Genomic DNA, 18,586 nt, shown 5'->3' on the forward strand with positions numbered 1-18,586 from the left:
ATGCAAAAGCTGAAACCAGCAACCAGCCTCACCTGATCGTAAATGTTGGCCACACACTTACACCTTGAATCACTCTAAAAAATGAGTTCAAATAACCATACTATTAATTTTTTTGTTCAAAGACGTACGAAGCTGAACTACACCAAAATTGTCATATACTATACAGTAGATTACTTCTTTTGTGCTGTTCATTTTTTCATGCCTCCTTGTAATTTCTGTTTCCTGTTGTCACAATAATACAGTATAACTATAATCTGGACCACACTGAAATAACCAACTTTGGTTGGCAAGGGAATTCTCTTCTTATTCCTATGATTTTTATCTTTTTGGCAGAGCTGTAATGATGTGGTACAGGAGAGATTTGGCTCGGAGCTGAAGTATGACACTGCATTAAGGCTTGCCGCTCTACAGATGTACATTTTAACAATCACCACCAAGCAGACGCAGAAGGTCTCCCTCAAGTACATTGAGTGAGTGTTCAGCCCTTCAACTGTGGTTATACCTGTAAAATGGCTGTTTTCATTGTTTCTGCCCTGTGGAAACTGTAGTTATGCAATTTTATCTCTGAGAAGTGCTTTACGGGCTTTACAAAAGTTTTCAGAATAGACCTGAATCACTTACATACAGTAGCATTCATTTTAGTCATCTTGGACATATTCACAAAACTATACTGTATATATGGGAATAAATATCTAGTTAAAACAAAAGGCTAATATTCCTATAATTTGTGGCTACCCTCCCCTCAAACTAAATACTATATTTATTTCTAATATTACTTAATTTTGGCTTCTAAAATCTTTCTTCCTTTTATTATATATTTTGTATTAATGTAAATTTGACTGCATAATCCCCCCCAACACCCACCTTTACACCTGAGATGAAGGGTGTACTCTAGGAAGGCCAAAAGAGATGCAAAACTACTAAAATATGTGCTAATTAATTAATCCAATTATACTTAACGGCATCTACTTTTCTCGCAGTTATATAATTTGGGTCTGTGGTATAACAGGGATTTTTTCATATTTAGATATTCATTAATTTAATAAATGATATGTTTCTAATGTTTGATGGATTGCTCACCAATAATGTAAGGACAACAAACCCTGCAGAAAGATTACTGGCCTACAGTTAATGTGTATGCACTCATTAACATTTAAGTTTAATCTCTGTCGTCTGAAAAATCTCATATAAACAATGCGTAGGGCCTTTCATCAATTTCTTTTTGTGCTTTCAAACCCATTTTAAAAGTGCCACTCTTGTATAACACCAGTGTTCTTCACCCACAGGAAAGAGTGGGGATGGGCCAATTTCCTCCCTCCAGCAGTCTTATCCAGTATGAAGGAGAAGAACATAAAAAAAGCACTCACCCACATTCTGAAAACGAATCAAAATTTAGTTCCTCCAGGCAAGAAGGTATTTATCTTCTGTTCTATGTACAATCCATACTGCAAGATTAACATGAAAAATATTGCCCTTATTAAGGCAGTACAACCAGATCTATTTATAGTTTATGTTTTTACTATCTGCATGAAGAACCTTGCACTTGTCTACAGTACATTAAACATAATCTGCCAGGCGTTTGCCCAGTCTTTAATTTTATGTTATTTTTTTTTTAATCCTTAAACTGATTCTTCAGTGTTTGCTTATCCTTATAATTTAGTGCCATCTGCAAACTTGACTGATTTTCTAACTAAACCAGATCATTGATGTTAATTATGAAGAGCAGTGGTCGCTGCACTAATTACATCACCTAAACAATAACAAAACACACGTAAGATTTGTCATCTTAAAAATACCACTGTTAAAATAAGTCTGTGTTTGCCAAATTGCATCTTCACAGGAATGATAAGCAATTTATTTTGATTGACGTTGTTATTATCTAGATGTCAAATACTGTGCCTGTATTTAGACTGTCTGTAAAATAAGCAAACAGGTCTGTTCTTTGTTTTCGTAGTTCATTAAAAGTAGTACATTGAAAATGGCTTCTCTTGATTTAAAAGCTTGAAAAGGTATTGAGAGTATGTTTGGGATGTAATGTTTTTTCTCCAGCTAGCTAATTTAAACAAATTACTGTACCATAGTTCATGCAAAACATTAGCTCTACTCAAATAAACAGCACAGGAAATCTCCCTATCTTGGCAGCAGTCAGAGAGGTTAAGTGTTGTTTAAACAGCATCGTTTTGTGATATACAGTAATGTCATTTTAAAAGTCTAGTGCAAGAAGTATAAAAGAAAAGCAAAACACACACAAACAGAAAAACAGAATTGCCAACATTTTCAACCCTTAACAAAAGAAAACTTTGGTATACGGCATATGTGTTCTTACTGCATTACTGCATTTTTCATAATGAAACGATCATAGGACATATCTACAGTATCTACCGTGTGGAGTTACTCTTTATCATTTGCAAGGCGGCAATGCACACGCACTGTTGATGATATCACTAATTGGAAGACTGCAGCCCTTTCCTCACTTCTACTCAAGAAATTATTTTCTTAGGTGAAGGTCACATTTAATATTGTGACAGTCAAGCCAACAGTACTCAGAAACGTCAGTATTGTTGATCAGTATGGTGACAGTTTTGTAAACAGGTCCACCACCAGGCCCTGTTGAAGCTGACTGACTGGAAGTGTGTGGGTAGATATTTGCTGTCATTTTTTTTAACCAAATTCCAAGGTGAAAACTGATTATTCTGTCAGTTTTGAGTTGTGAGTTGCCTTCTCCAGTCTCCTTTCTGAAGTTTAAAGCTGTGCCTTAAAACTAATCCCAAAAGGAACGGTTGTTAAGGGTTTGATTTGTATTGCACTTGAGAGAAATGCAAATTAATGCAATAAGTAGTCCTGAGTGTCAGGATTTTATTGGTTTATTTTAAAAGAACAAAAGGATATACTGTAGTTACTGAGCCACAACAGTATGAGGCGCTAAGAGAAATTTAGCATCTGGTTCCAAAACTTTTAAAATGTACTTAAAAAAATTATTTAAATAATAATGAGCTGATGTAAGCTCTTTTATTGGTCAAATAAAAGATAGGAGAACCTGAGTTATGTCTTTTCAGTGAGCTGCCTTCCAGCTTCTTATGATAAAACCTTGACTTTACATAAGCAATTACTACTCATACTGTACAGTATACTGTATATTGTACATGTATTGCTGTTCAATCAGAAACATTGACGCTTTACAGCTGTTGCATGTAAAGATACTTAGCACCCCTACAGTATATACAGTACATTCATACTATAGAACGTTTCTTTGATTATTAATACCTGCCTTTGAATTGCATGGGAATTATTGTACTCAGCATATCTCCTGTAATTTAAGATGAAGAATGTCCTTTTTTATGCCCTTTCCCTTTTGCGGTTGATTTTTTTCCCCTCTTTCTGGTTGACTTTTTTAATCATTCTATTATTATTTTCAGTTATCTGCTCTGCAAGCAAAGGTCCATTACCTGAAGTATTTGAGCGATTTACGCTTGTATGGAGGAAGGGTGTTCAAATCAACACTAGTGGTATTTACTATTTCCTTTTTCCTTACACTTTCACAAAAGTCAAAACTATAACTACTATCGTATATAAGGAAATCCAAAGGGTTAGGAATTTTGTGCTCTGAGAAAAGGACAACGGGCTCTGTTCTCATAACTATCCTTGGCCTTGCTGAGTAGCTGGCTGATAGCTGCAATCGCTCACGACTCTCTTTTATCAGGTAGCAGACATTCCGTTGGGAAACTAAACGTTCTCTTAGTACACACACAACTGAAACTGCCTAAGAAAATATCTTGTAGATGTCCATGATGTCCAGCAGTACAGATAAACAGCTTTTCAGGTCAAAACAGCAGAACTCCATAGTAGTCTATTCATCATACCAGCATTTTGTGGGATTATTGTGTGTAAACCAGCCCATTGTGAGAAAATAATAATAATAATAATAATAATGATAATAATAATAATCAGCACATATTACCTAAGGCTGCATATTGGTTCTAAAGTAGGAAAAGGTGTATGAATGTGTTTTAAATACGTTTAAACAAAAAACACAAAGGAGACTTTCTCATTCTAAGGTTTCTCAGTCTTTTCTTTATGTTAATCGATTTTTCGAAAAACTTTAGATTATCCTGTTCTTGTTTCTATGAACAGCAATGTCCAATAGGATTCTTCAGACATAAAAAAACGTGAATTTTTAAAACCTCATTACACAATGTATAATAAACAACATCTCCTGTAGAGTGTTTTCTGGAAAACATAATCACATTAATGCTGACAAATTTTACTGTTTTTTTCTCTTCATTTTGTTACAACAGCAAGGTGAAAAACACACAGAAGTGACTTTGCTCGTGGGCCCTAGATATGGAATAAGTCACGTGATCAACACCAAAACCAACCTGGTAGCCCTCTTGGCAGATTTCAGCCATGTTAACAAAATAGAAATGTTCACAGAAGATGAAACAAATGTCCGAGTTGAGCTTCACGTGTTGGATGTGAAGGTAATGTGTTTTATGATCTTTCTGTTCATCCTTGTTTATTTCTGTGCTTTGATCAGCATGTGATGTGCTAATGCTCCTTTACTATTTCTGGGACTTTTGCAGCCTATCACCCTTCTCATGGAATCCAGTAATGCCATGAATCTTGCGTGTTTGACAGCTGGGTACTATAGGCTGCTGGTTGACTCAAGACGCTCCATCTTTAACATGGCAAGCAGCAAGAATGCAGGTGCAGTGGAAGCAGGTGTGTGCAAAGACTCCGAACTAGAATGTGGTGTCAGCTGGGCGTGATATCTTTTCATCACACCAGTTATGTAACATCATCTGCTTGTTCCCAAACTCCACTTCATTCCATCAAGCACAAGACGGTTATAGATTCCCTCAGGCAAGTTTCCAGCATTGTTAGCATAACACTGATTCTACACATTCAAATACAGCCATTTAGAAAGTTAGCCACTCTATTCGAATGACTGCATGGTGAAAATTGTGTACTGTGGACCACCTTTACCAGCATTTGTGTCCTGCTGAGCCTCCACAGTCTTCCGTTATACATTTTAGTTACACAATTATATATTATATTCCAACTAACTTTATATAAGGCCTTTTGTTAAGTGCAGCTACTAAGGAAATAAATAATAAAAATAGACCCTGCCATTCTTAACCAGATAAGTCAATTAAGAACAAATCCTCATTTGTACTGACAAATAACACGCTGTACAGTATCATTAATTGTAATAATTAATTGTGATTTTACACAATAATCAGTGTATTTGAATAACATATACTGTATGCTGCCGTATATCACTGATCACAAGTGAGCAGTGTGAATGTATTATTTGAGCCCATTGTGTTATGCTTGATATATATTGTAGCTTTACACATACATTATGTGACTGTTAAGGGCTATGCATTAAATCACGTAAGCTGTGAAAAAAATGAAAAAAATCAAATAAAAAGTTCTATGGAATATGTAATGTAATTACATTTTGATTATTACATTGTTGTAAGATTATGATCTTTTATGGTGAAAATACATACTGTATATTCACAGTGCAATACACTGGGAAATGAGGTAAAAGTGCTTTTTCTATTGAAAATATTTCTCCCATCAATTCAAACCACCTTAATTAAACATAATAGAATGGAAAATAAAGGAAAACTTAGTGCTTTGATCATTTCCACATAAAAACCTAATGAACCTTGTCATTTCCATTTCTGTTACAGGCCAGGATCACAAGGGGAAGTTTAACTTCCACGCTGCTGAATGGACTTACAGCACGTCCTTTACCACAGGAGAAGACCCCAATGTTCAAATATGTATTAAAGACACAAAGGACAAAGACTCTGAATACACAGAGAGTGTAGAACACGAAAAAGATGTCACTCCCATTTATATCACTGAGGTTCTGAACTGTGGATACAGTCCAAAAACAGTGGACATTCCTGGGGAAGGCATCGAAATTGGGAGTGAAAGCAAACACGCACAATCATTTCTATCTGTGCCAGGAAATAAAGCGCAGGACTCTCCAAGAAGCGCCAAGGTGTCCTTTATATTTGGAGATCATAATTTAGAAAGCATAAACCCCCAAAACCTGGGATATGAAAGACTCATGGATGAAAGCCCAGAAATGTTAGATGAAAGATCGATGTTTCTGCAAAACGATGATGACTTTAAAAGCATGGATGCATCCGCAGATGCTGAGGCATTTCAATATGCTCCCCATGCAGTTTACGCAAACATTAATGAAGCTAAAATATTTGGAAACACAGAAGGCATTGAGGAGCCCCTTCTGCGCGATATCTGCTACGCAGAAAACACGGATGATGCAGAGGATGAAGATGACGCAAGCTGTGAGGAGGACATTGTGGTTGGAGAAATGGATAAGACTATGCTCCTTAAGCTTTCGGGCTCTAGCGATGACATTATTGACCTGACCTCGCTGCCCCCACCAGAGGGTGATGATGATGAAGATAATGACTTTCTCCTCCACTCCCTCAATCTAGCCATCGCTGCACCTCCGCCAGGTTTCAGGGACAGCTCTGACGAAGAAGAGTTACAGAGAAGCACAGACGATAAAGGCCAAAGCAACACTGATGACATTCCTGTGTCACTGATTGATGCTGTCCCCACACAGACGGAAAGCAGCACTGAGAAAGCTCTGGATGATGCTGTCGTTTCTACTTTACAAGCACTGGAGGCCTTGGCTGCATCGGAAGACCAGAATGTTCCACAGTCAGACGATAGTTCAGGTTCTTACACAATTGTAACATTTATTCATTGATAGCATTAATGTTTAACATATTCACAGCTGTTTAGTTTTGGATACAAAACCAAATTCTTCACTGTTTTTTTTTGTTTTTTTTCGTTTGTCATTGCTTCATACATTTGTAACATTTTTTTTTTACATTTTGATGTTGTTTTGATGATTTAGACTCTACCATTCCATTGTGTGTGTCTTTGTTTAATCATTTGTTTGATTTTTATGTCAAATAGTGCATTTCAAATCAGTCTTCCCATTATTTTTTGTTTAAATAAAACTTTTCTTATTTAAAAGTGTATACAAAAGTGCCTCGGATGTATTCATTAATTAGCTGTTTATCTTTCTGTGACATACAGGTGTAGCAATATCACGGGCCTATAGTCCCGAGTCATCTTCAGATTCTGGAAATGAAACAAACTCTTCTGAAATGACTGAAAACTCCGAGCTGGCCGCAGCACAGAAGCTCTCCGAAAACTCCATGCGTCTGTTCGTTGCTACTGCTGAAGGGTACCAGACACTTGTGGAAGAGAAAACTGAATTCCCCATCTCTCCTTGTGAAGGTGACTCAACTGCAAAGACAGCACTACAGAGTCATCAGGAAGCAGACCCGCAGACCAAAGCTGTGCCTTCCAAACAGATCCTTCATTCAGATGACATTGAAATGGAGCCAGAGACAATGGAAACCAAATCAGTCACAGATTACTTCAGTAAAGTGCACATGGGGACACTTGTGTATTCCTGTACGAACAAGAGAAAAGTTAAACAAGCAGACACTGATGCCAGAATACAATTTGAAACTAATACTACCATTAAAAGACAGCAGGCAAAGAAGGCAGATTCTATTAATGAAGAACCAAACTTGGTTGCAAAATACAATACTTTCACCACCAGAGAAGCTCAGCGTCTGAGCCACTATGATCTCGAGCGAACATCATTTCGTGAAAAAAGTCAAAGGTGGCACCATGTTTCTGAAAATAAGCTGGGAGAAAAACATATCCCTGGGGTAACTGCTGGCAAAAACCTGATGAAAGGCTCTAATGCTTGTCGGACTGAATTTGAGGGAAAGGCAGCTGAACCAGACGGAGATGACCACAGTACATCAGGGTTGGGGCGCGAAGAAAGCTTTCAATCAGATGCCACCTACATCTCCTCAGCCAAAGAGCCTAACGATTCTGAACAAACAAACTTCTCCGCAGATGAGCAGCAGCTGAAGCACCCGCCGCCAGAGCAGAATGTCTCCCGCCTTTGTGAATACCACTTGGCAAAAAGGATGTCCTCTCTGCAAAGTGAAGGTCATTATTCACTCCAGAGCTCACAATGTTCATCCCTTGATGCGGGTTGCAGCACCGGGAGCAGCAGCTCTGCAACCCCTCTGGATTCCCCTCTTTGCACCTCTGAGAACAAGCACATGCTTACAGACTCTTCCCTGAAAAGTCTAGGTTATGTGGCAGCTGAGGAAAAAATCCATTCAACTCCGAGCCACGGGCCTCAGAGCAAGGACCTCCATCAAGGCGAAGGGACATTCCACAGGAAGACACTGTCTAATTTGCATGCAGCATCTGGTTCTGAACCAATTTTTGGTACCTTACGAGACGGGTGTCATCGGATGCCCAAGATTAAAGAAACCACAGGTACAGCAAAAAGGAATAATATTTTTGCCGATTTTTATGTGAATCAGGGATCTGGTAAAAATAGTTCAAAAGGAGGGAATTACAGTGATGCTTATAGACAGTTGCTAAATTATATAACTATATCTCAGATGCATCGGGGTGGAAAATTACAAGGTTCAGGCTTAGGGGGAAGCTGGAGGAGTAACAAGGGCAGAAAAGATGGTAAGAAGCATGCGAGTAATGATCCAATATGTCTAGAACTTGTTAGAAGTAAAAGTAACACCATTTCAAGATCTCCCTGCATGCCATCCTCAGTCACACACCTTGAAAGTCAAAGAGTAGCCCAGCCTGATCCAGCTGCCTCAGATGACAGCAAGGGTCCTAAACATTTCCTCTCTACTACCTTACCAAGTAAATTGAAGACAAGCCCTGATTTGCATGCACAGAAATCCGTAAACAGTCTTGAAGTAAAACGTGTAAAAGAAAGGAGAAGCTCATTTTCCAGCCTTGAAGGCAAATTAGAGCAGACTATTGATTCAGAACAGTTTTTCTATCTGTGTAAGAGGAGTTCACATGGAAGTGGCGTCAGGCCCTCTGGAAGGGTTCATGACAATCAGCCTGCTGATGACGATGAACAGTTCAAGGCTGATTGTAGAACCAAGCATGTTGTCAGGGAGATGCTTAATGATTCTCTCTGTTTTTCTACTACCCCTAGTGTAGCTTGCACAGAGCTCGAGAAGGCAAGAAGAGGAGGCATGACTCCAGCTTATTCTAAACAGGTCAAAGCCAACGCCATTCCACTGCCATCAAATATTTGCACAGATTCTAATGTGCCAAACCAGGAGACCACTCACATCCCTAAACAAAACCATGTCAAAGCAGCACCCTTAAACTCAAGACCCTGTGATCTTAGTTCAGGGAACATCAAGTATCCCCAAAAAAGTAAAATGCTGAGGAGAAGCAGTAGCAGTGTGACTGCACGAACTGGGAGCATTGAAACGCTCTTTGAAAAAACCAAGGCCACAATAGGTGGCAAGTGCTTGCAATCTCCTGAATCTCCCGAGTCCAATTCACAAAAAAGAGCTGACCAGCCTGCAGGTAAGAAGCTGTCCAAAAGCTATTCTCAGGGCTCTGTCGCCACACACTCCACCAGCTGGCCCACTGCGAGTGGCAACAAGGAGAGCAGGAGGGCTTCAGTTGTGCTTCCAGTGCCCAAGGACTCAAAGCAGTTCAGGACTTTGCCAAAACTGGACACAAGCACCTGGAAGTGCCGAGGTCCCTTCAGCTACTGTTTCCTCAAAAAAGGAAACAATGCTGAGGAGGAAGAAGAAGACGGAGATAAGCTCTCAAGACTTTACACTTCACAGTTGCCTACAGAGTCGCAGGGGTCAACGGGACTTTTGTCTCCTACTGACATCAAAGGAGAAACACTGGACCTGCCAAATGCCGCTGCCCTGAATGCTTCCACCATGAATCTTACCTCAGAAAGGCTAAATATGGTCGCTAATCTGAATGACATGGACTTTAGTGCTCGAATTGCCAGGATTAATACTCTGAAAGATAAGGTATATTCTTTCCCAACTGGGTTTTCAGCTGCACAAAGGGATGCAAGCGAATTGATTGCTTTAGTACGTTCAAGCGTGGGTAAGAGAGAGAACATGCAGCCCGAGGTCCATGAAAACGTGCTTTCCCAGTACAAGCAACTGCTGTCCATCGAGTCCAAGGAGCTTGGGAGTGCCTGCAGGAAAATAGCAACAGCAGACAAAAGTGCAGAAGAAATGCTTTTGGCAATGACATCTAGTTTCCAAGTGCTCTGTTCCCTAACAGAAGCCTGCATGTGTTTAGTGAAAGGAATGAGTGCAGAGACTCAACAACGGGAAGTCGTATCTAAAATAGATGAAGTCGTCATGAACTATATTTGTCTACTAAAAGCAGCGGAGGCAGTGTCAAGCACCCCTCCTAGTGACAGCAGCGTGAAAGCATTAGTACGACATTCGACTTCCATGTCCGCTATTGTAAGCACACTAACACGGTCACTTAAAACACTTCTTAACAAATGAGTACTATCCTTCTCTTCTAATGTACTTTTGCAAAGCCATACATAGAAATGTGGGATCCCCACTGTGTGAACTGATGTAACAAACTTTACCCTCTGTACAGTTTGTTTTATATGTAAAAAATAAGAGATTATGTACAACACTATAGAAATTTGGATATATGATGAGGGCATTGCTCCCTTCAGAGCGCAAACTGAAATCGGAAGAAGGTGAAAAATTGTCTTGTTTATCGCTTCTACATTACAATTCTATTACCTGCAATGTCAAAAACAAAATAAAAAATCTAATAGGATTTACCTAGCAGATGGTACTGCACTATTTAAGCATATAATATTGCTGCGCATTGTACATTTTCCATTTATTCAAGGTTTTAAATCATGATTTTTAACCAAATGAAAATTATATAAATATTATATATATATAAATATGGCACTCAAACTTGGACTATAATAAATTATTAGAAATATATAATAAACATTTTATTCATTATAAAGTTGTTTTTAATATTGTTTCTTTTTCCCAATGTTCAAAAAACTAGTTAATTTAAGACTTAACAACTTAATTAGAAAGAGACACTACATTTTTTCCTAATGTTTTTTTTCTATTGCTGGTTACCTCAATTATACCATTAACCAGAGCAACAAACGAAATCCCAAGTTTACTAATTTACACCCAAAGCCCACACATAAAAGTGCCCCAAAATTCCTGTACCTTTTACAGACCATGTTTTTCACCATTATTTAAACACATTAAAATACTTAAAAATTGCAGTCTGTGGTTCATTTGTCTTTTGTTGAAGAAATCTTCCAACAGAGTTTATGATTAGAAAATAGAAAATGTAGATCGCAACTCAGGTTCATGACTGTTGATTCTGAAAGACTTGATAGAAAACTAAAATGATTCAAATAACCATGATATTTATTTATTCTGCTATTAAAAATTGGTCTGCAAATTTCATTTTCTTACTGAAATTCAAAAGCTTTTCAACACTGAAATTCCAGTAATTATTTAAGGACAGAAGGGTGTCTTCCTCTAATACAGTATAACCAGCTACAGCTCTATTCAGTAGCTCCAGTTCCAGAGACAGGTTGTATTGGTAATACAGACATTATGCATCAATTTTTAGTCACACAAATTTCATGAAAAGATTGCAAGGTATTAATACTTTATGACTTTCTGTGGTATCCATTATAACATACACATACTGTACATAAATATAACACATACTGTATGTAATTTGTATATCTGCAGTCATGAGACTTTACACAACAAATGTAGACATTTTTGAAATAATTAAATAAAAATATTTTTGATATTGTAATCAATACTTTATACAAGGGTTTACAATGTAGTTTTTCAGTCATAAATTATATATACATATACAGTATTTTCACAGAAAGGAACATTATTACAATAGAGTCTGCCTCCAAAATTCATTCTGAAATTTCCCCTTGCTCATAGGCAAATGGGTGCTTAAGCTGACAACATAACAGTATTATCTGGGTGTGTGCTTGCGCACAAGAAGATTTCATTACAGAATATAACGCTGATGCAAGCAAAATGACTAGACTTGATACAATTGCAAAAGAGTGTTTCATGTAAATGTGGGAAATTTACACGCCAAAAAAACTATGCACATACAGCATATTCATTTAAAATGTAAGTAATAATAATAATTGCTTGCACTTATATAGTGCTTTTCTGGACACTCTACTCAAAGTAGAGTGTCCTACGCTTTACAGGTAATTAACCCCATTAGGGGACTCCCCTCCACCACCACCAATGTGCAGCATCCATCTGGATGATGCGACGGCAGCCATAGTGCGCCAGAACACTCACCACACACCAGTGTTATCAGTGGGGAGGAGAGCAGAGTAATGAAGCCAGTTCATAGATGGGGATTATTAGGTCAATGGGAAATTTGGCCAGGACACCGGGGTTAACCAGACTTTTCGAGAAACACCCTGGGATTTTTAATGACCACAGCGAGTCAGGACCTCAGTTTTACATCTTATCCAAAGGACGGCGCCTGTTTACAGTATAGTGTCCCCGTCGCTATACTGGGGAATTAGGACCCACATAGACTGCAGGGTGAGCGCCCCCTGCTGGCCCCACTAACACCTCTTCCAGCAGCAACCTTAGTTTTTCACAGGAGGTCTCCCATCCAGGTACTGACCAGGCTCACACCTGCTTAGTTTCAGTGAGTTGCAAGTTGTGAGTTGTAGGGTGATATGGCTGCTGGAGTGCATGTAGGGATATTCCAATATATGATCATTGTTGTTTACAAATAACAGTTTTGTATCATTAGTAATACAATAAATTTGTTGGGTGCAAATTTTTACCAAAAAATAATTAATAATAGGTTGTTTAATAATAATCATCTTCAGGTGCTTTCATGAATCTTTCCTTGATCTTTGGGGAGATTCATGTGAAAAAAGTCATTTTCATTAGTTTATACAAAAATCTTTAAGCAAAGGCACAACGCGTTGGAATATTAAATCTAGGCTGTATAATGACCAAATTGTGTTTAGATAAGTATTTGTGTGGGTGTGTGGTGGGTGAAGAATAACAATACTGAAGGAGAAAAAAAATGAAGCACATGTTTACTCACTTTAACTATTAAATAATTATCTTCAATGCATATCTACCGGACAATAAGAACAAAGGAAGAAAACATTCTGTTCCACTGGATGTTTATTTAAGCACGTTGGTATATAGCATTAAAGTCTCTGTGTTCCCAGAGTGGTTTTTAAGAACAAATCATGTTGCTTTGCCTTTTTTCCTCTAGGGCAAATATGGGATAATACAGCAAAAACAGCATTGAATGATTCCACATTCCTGCCCTGTACAATCCAGCTTCTTTTTGTAATTATTGTTCCCTTACAAGGCTGCCAGTCTGAATTTTGACATCAATCACATCTTAAAGTCATGAAGTGGGGCCTAAAAATAATCCTTTCTGCAGACAAGGCAAACAGGAATAAACCTGAAAGAAGCCTAACAAACAACAAAAACAGTACAGAAATATGCTTTAAACCATTCAGTTCCAAGGTACACAGGGCTACATCTATTAAACTGAAATACAAAACCTGAAGATGGCTACAGATCTCCAATGTTAGGTTAATTTCTTCAAAACATGCAGTTGAGTATTTTCCTGGTAATATTTAATTTGATCATAATTCCCTGCAGTTTTTTTATTTTCCAGATAAGGTGTGTCACCTAAAAATGATGATGATGATTATTATTAAGGCGGTGTTAGATTGCTTTGTGTGATATGGTGAGAAGTGGAACACAGAATGGCCAAAGAAAACAGTGGCCCTGAGGAATCCATTACATCGCCTTCACTCACAGGTTTGGTTAGAAGCCTAAGAAATGTGAGAAAAAGTACAAGCTTAGGCTGGGCTGAGGGGTGTCACGGCTGCTGTTTGTTGGTTTGCCCAGCCCAATAGGGATATGCACCCTGCTGAGGAACAGGGTTGGCCAGCAGATCCAGGGCTGATTGAAGGTATGAGCACCTAGAGCAGGGGGGCAATGCCTGGCAAGGTGTCCCCCCAGTTGTCTCCCAAGCACTTACAGTGAGGAGACAAGATGACACGGGTACATGGGTACAAGTCCCAAGTACCCACTGTGCATTGACAACAGGAAATAGATGGGTGGAAATGGCCAACTTGGCCACTGCTGTGTGCTTCAAAGCAACGTCTGTGACCAAACAGGATCAGCTGGGAAAGACAGCAAAGCTCTGGTGCTTGGTGAAGAGTTATTTACTTGAATAATGTGAAGACTGAGAATTGGACAACACGCGTTTAATAGCTCCAGTGCCTGGATGATTAATGAAGACTGGGAGTGAAGAGTTACTGAGAAGATCTAGTAGGTGAGCAGATCCAGGGAAAGACCAACAGAAGGAAGAGAACTTCACAAAGATGGGACCAGTGTATGACAACTAAGGTTCACACAGAGGGTCCAAAAGACCAGGAAAGACCAATGCCCATGCAGGAAGATAATGGGGCACAGGGGCAGTGCTGGAATGTGTAAGGAATGGGGTGGAATGTATACCAGCATTTGTCATGTCCTGCAAAAGCAAGGGTTGGAGAAATATGGTACTTACCTTCTCAGCAGCCTAGGATTAAATTCAACACAATTTCTAGTTGAAAGCTGTAAAAATCTAACTTAAACATATGAAACATATGCAGAAAACAGCGTTCTGATAAGGGGAAAAATGTCTAACTGCAGATGTTGCAAAATAGAGGAGAGTTGTGAGAACTATAGCAGTAAGAGGAATATAAATTGGTTGGACACTGCTGAGGCCTTGCTGTCACTTGGCTAATGAAATTCAATGGTTGACAACTGAAAAATACTATCTTCAGGTAGCAGGAAAAAGTGCACTATAAATATCAAATAACTGGTGGAAACAACCTTCATGTTTTGTTGTTAATGCTTCACCTACATTTTTTATACAGTCAAAGCAAGCAGTAAACTATTATACTTAGTTTAACTTTGATTGTTACTGTATGAAAGCAGAAAATACTTTCCTGAAATGAACATGATGGACATCCCTGAAATAGTATCAAAATAGTATTCTAGGTGAGTTAAATTAACTAAATATCTTTACACATGGGCAAAATTGGTTATGATGGGATGTGTTTGAAGTATTGAAAATCCTCTAATGAAATAATCATGTCAATCTAACAGAATACGACTCCAAAGCAAATAGATGGAATACTTAAAAAAACACAGATCCGGGGTCACAAGTCATAAAAGCAGGTAAATTTAGGACTGGAAGTATGAGAATCAATTAAGCTTGAGGCAACCAGCAGGTGTTCATACTGTACACCTGCATTAAAAACATACTGTAACTTTGAAGGCCAAGAGACAGTAGGAGAGTGGTTTGAAACTGTAGAATAGCACATCCATGTAATGAAATGAGTGATGCAAAACAGGTTGAAGATCCAACTATTACAGAAAATGACAAGAAGCATTTGGCTAGAACAGTTAACTGATGATGGGGTAAAAAGGATAACAAACTTCTGATCTCATCCTCAGTGGGGAATGACATTGCATTGTGCAGTGCCAGAAATAATGGCTGCAGGTTTAGTCTGAAGTGGTAAGATGGGAGGAGGTACAACAAGGCAGTCAGAGAAGGTGCAGCCCGAATGTCAGAAGACAATGGATGAGAAGAAGGAACAGGAAAGCTTGAATATGCTGAGGAAGATAACATGAGGCACCCAGCAGAAGAAACTGGAAAGGCTCAGAGAGGTTAAGGGCAGAGCAGCAAGGAGGCTCAAGAGCTTTGAATGTGAGTGAAGCTGAGATGTTTAAATATCCATGGAGATAATGTTGGAGATGCAAGTGAATGAGAGAAAACAGTAATGCAAAGGAGCTGTGGGTGACCCGGAATGGTATTGAGGATGTTATCTGAATATTATCAGTACTCCTTGCTTTCAATTACCTGACAGGTAAACACTGCATATGAACAAGACTGCTTCTTAAAATGCTCTTATTGAGCAAATTACTCTTAAAATGAAGGTAGATAACCAGACAGACTGATATAATGAATTTGTCCCACAGTACTGTATATCAAGATTTTAAAAAAACTTGTAAAAAATAAAGTAAATAACAAATTCTGTCTCTTTCCTTCTGTCCTCTTGTCCAGGCGCCTGAGCGATTAAATCCATGATTGCAATGTGTTTTTTTTTTCCACATTAGTATCCTCACTCTGTGAATTTGGCTTTTAAGCTTTTTCTGATTTGGATGCCTGTGTTGATTTAATCTGGTCACCCTGAAAGAACCCTTGCAGACTAAAATCCTATTTTATATGGAGCAACCTAATATTATATAATATTCCATACAGTACTAAAACAATTAAATAATAATATGCCAGCAGCCATATCACCCTGCAACTCACAACTGGAAACCCACTGAAGCTAAGCAGGTGTGAGCCTGGTCAGTACCTGGATGGGAGACCTCCTGGGAAAAACTAAAGTTGCTGCTGGAAGAGGTGTTAGCAGGGGCGCTCCCTCTGTGGTCTATGTGGGTCCTAATGCCCCAGTATAGCGACGGGGACACTATACTGTAAACAGGTGCTGTCCTTCAGATGAGATGTAAAACCGAGGGCCTGACTCTCTGTGGTCATTAAAAATCCCAGGGCGTATAACCCCGGCGTCCTGGCCAAATTTCCCCATTGGCCCTTATCAATCATGGCCTCCTTATAATCCCCATCCATGAATTGGCTTCATCACTCTGCTCTCCTCCCCACTGATAGCTGATGTGTGGTGAGCGTTCTGGCACACTATGGACTCCTCTCCACCACCAACGTGCAGCATCCACCTGGATGATGCAACGAGCAGCCATAGTGTGCTGGGGCATTAGGACCCACATGGACCGCAGGGCACCCCCTGCTGGCCCCACTAACACCTCTTCCAGCAGCAACCTTAGTTTTTCCCAGGAGGTCTCCCATCCAGGTACTGACCAGGCTCACACCTGCTTAGTTTCAGTGAGTTGCCAGTTGGGAGTTGCAGGGTGATATGGCTGCTGGCTAAATAAATGAAGTCTGTGACCAATCAAGGTCACCAAAGGTTTTTTTGCAGCCACTTGTGTAAAATACATACTGAGTTGGATTTAGATCTGGAGATTTACTTGGCCAGTCTACAATCTTTTCTCCCAGTGAACTCCTTGGTCATATTGCCTGTGTGTTTTGAGTCACTACTGCTGCATTGTGAAACACTGCCCAATCAGTAATTAGACAGCTTCAAAGAAAGCTGCCAGTGAGTTAATGGAGGTTCTGTAGAATCCCAAAGATGGAAAACACAGATCACAACAAACTGTGCCACACAACAAACTCAGTTCTGTGTGAACTTACAGTAGTTGGCTCAGTTCATGGACGACTGAATCAACCGCACCAGCTAATTTACTGTCATGTGAAAGGAGCTCCCTGCATTATGTAAAAGATCAAAATGGCAAACTATGGTTTGAGAGCAGTTTACAACAGCATGCCTGATCTGAGATGTCCATTGGAGCTTTCCTGGCACAGAGACGGGCCTAGGCGGTGTCCGAGGGATGTACAGTATTTGAATTCCTCCCAGTTGTAGTCTGCTCCTGCAGTATAACAAACCTCTGAACAAGAGTTATAAGCCACAAGTAATATACCTTGATCAGGTATAAAAATTTAATTTATTTAAAAACTATTATAGCATATCGAGCCATGAGTGAACCCCATGATAAACTGATAAAAAGGGGTAACAAGTCAATGAATTGTGTAACACATCAGAAGACAACACAACTTGTCCACAACTGCCACTTTTTACTTTTGGTACAAGGTTGCATATCTAAGTGTGAAAGAGAAAAATGTGAAGATATGAAGATGGGCGGCACCCTGGCACAGTAGTTGTTTTGCCTTGCTGGGGCCCTGAGTTCAGTTCCAGACCTGGGGTGCTATCGGCATGGAGTTTGTATGTTCTCTAGCAGTGTGTTTACATGGATTTCCTCCAGGTGTTCCAGTTTCTTTCCACAGGGGAACTGGGGTAGATAGGTTAAGTTAGAGTAGTTTAATTGGTTCCTGAGAGAATTGTCCCTATTGTGAGCATGTGCTTCTTTGTGTCTGTGCGTCATACAGTCCAGGGTGTATCCTGCACTATGCCCACTGCTTAATGGGATGGGCTCCGGCTCCCCCATGACCCTGAATTGGATGAAGCAGTTAGAAAATGGATGAATAAGTAAAGAATAAAGTAAAGATGTGTCATCGATTATGGTGTGATATGTAAATCACCTACCCAAACTGAAATTACTTTTTGATGTTGGAAATGTTTGGAATCCTTTTGCATAAGGATAGCACCACAATGACTGTACAACAGGTACCGTCACAAAGCTGTGTCCCTACAGTACTAAACTGTGATGTGCCTTCATATATAGTACAGTCCACATATTAAACATATCCACCTCTGTCAGAAGTACACACGTTAGTACTCTGTATAATGCCTGTAAGTGCCAGGTAAAATAAATTACAAGTGAGTTAATACTTCTTCTCTTGAAACGAAGAACATGATAAAGCACCCAGTTTCTTCTTCAAATAAAGTTATTTGCATTGACATGCTCTAATCCAAATGAACACTGCTTAGCTCACAAAGGGTCTAGTGTTGAAGAAAATTAGAAGCGTAAGGGCTCAGCTGACTTCATGCAGTGGAAAAATCTAG

The 18,586-nt window shown here is 39.2% G+C and overlaps 1 protein-coding gene across 5 annotated transcripts in view; it reads left to right on the plus strand.

Moving 5' to 3' along the window:
- frmpd4 (FERM and PDZ domain containing 4) overlaps positions 1–11,173 on the plus strand; it is a 106,689-nt gene extending 95,516 nt beyond the window's left edge. For 4 of the 5 annotated variants that reach the window (XM_015361446.2, XM_015361447.2, XM_015361450.2 and 1 more), the window contains 8 exons: positions 334–470; positions 1,287–1,413; positions 3,417–3,506; positions 4,296–4,478; positions 4,581–4,719; positions 5,700–6,725; positions 7,093–8,367; positions 9,067–11,173. In XM_015361446.2, the coding sequence (XP_015216932.2) occupies positions 334–470; positions 1,287–1,413; positions 3,417–3,506; positions 4,296–4,478; positions 4,581–4,719; positions 5,700–6,725; positions 7,093–8,367; positions 9,067–10,406 (4,317 nt within the window). In that variant the 3' untranslated portion in view covers positions 10,407–11,173. Of the gene's footprint in view, positions 1–333; positions 471–1,286; positions 1,414–3,416; positions 3,507–4,295; positions 4,479–4,580; positions 4,720–5,699; positions 6,726–7,092; positions 8,368–9,061 lie in introns of all 5 variants that reach the window. The other variant, XM_015361453.2, reaches the window with a different exon arrangement.
- Positions 11,174–18,586: the final 7,413 nt, after the last annotated feature.

Source organism: Lepisosteus oculatus, chromosome 13, assembly GCF_040954835.1.
Source record: "Lepisosteus oculatus isolate fLepOcu1 chromosome 13, fLepOcu1.hap2, whole genome shotgun sequence".
NCBI lineage: Eukaryota > Metazoa > Chordata > Actinopteri > Semionotiformes > Lepisosteidae > Lepisosteus > Lepisosteus oculatus.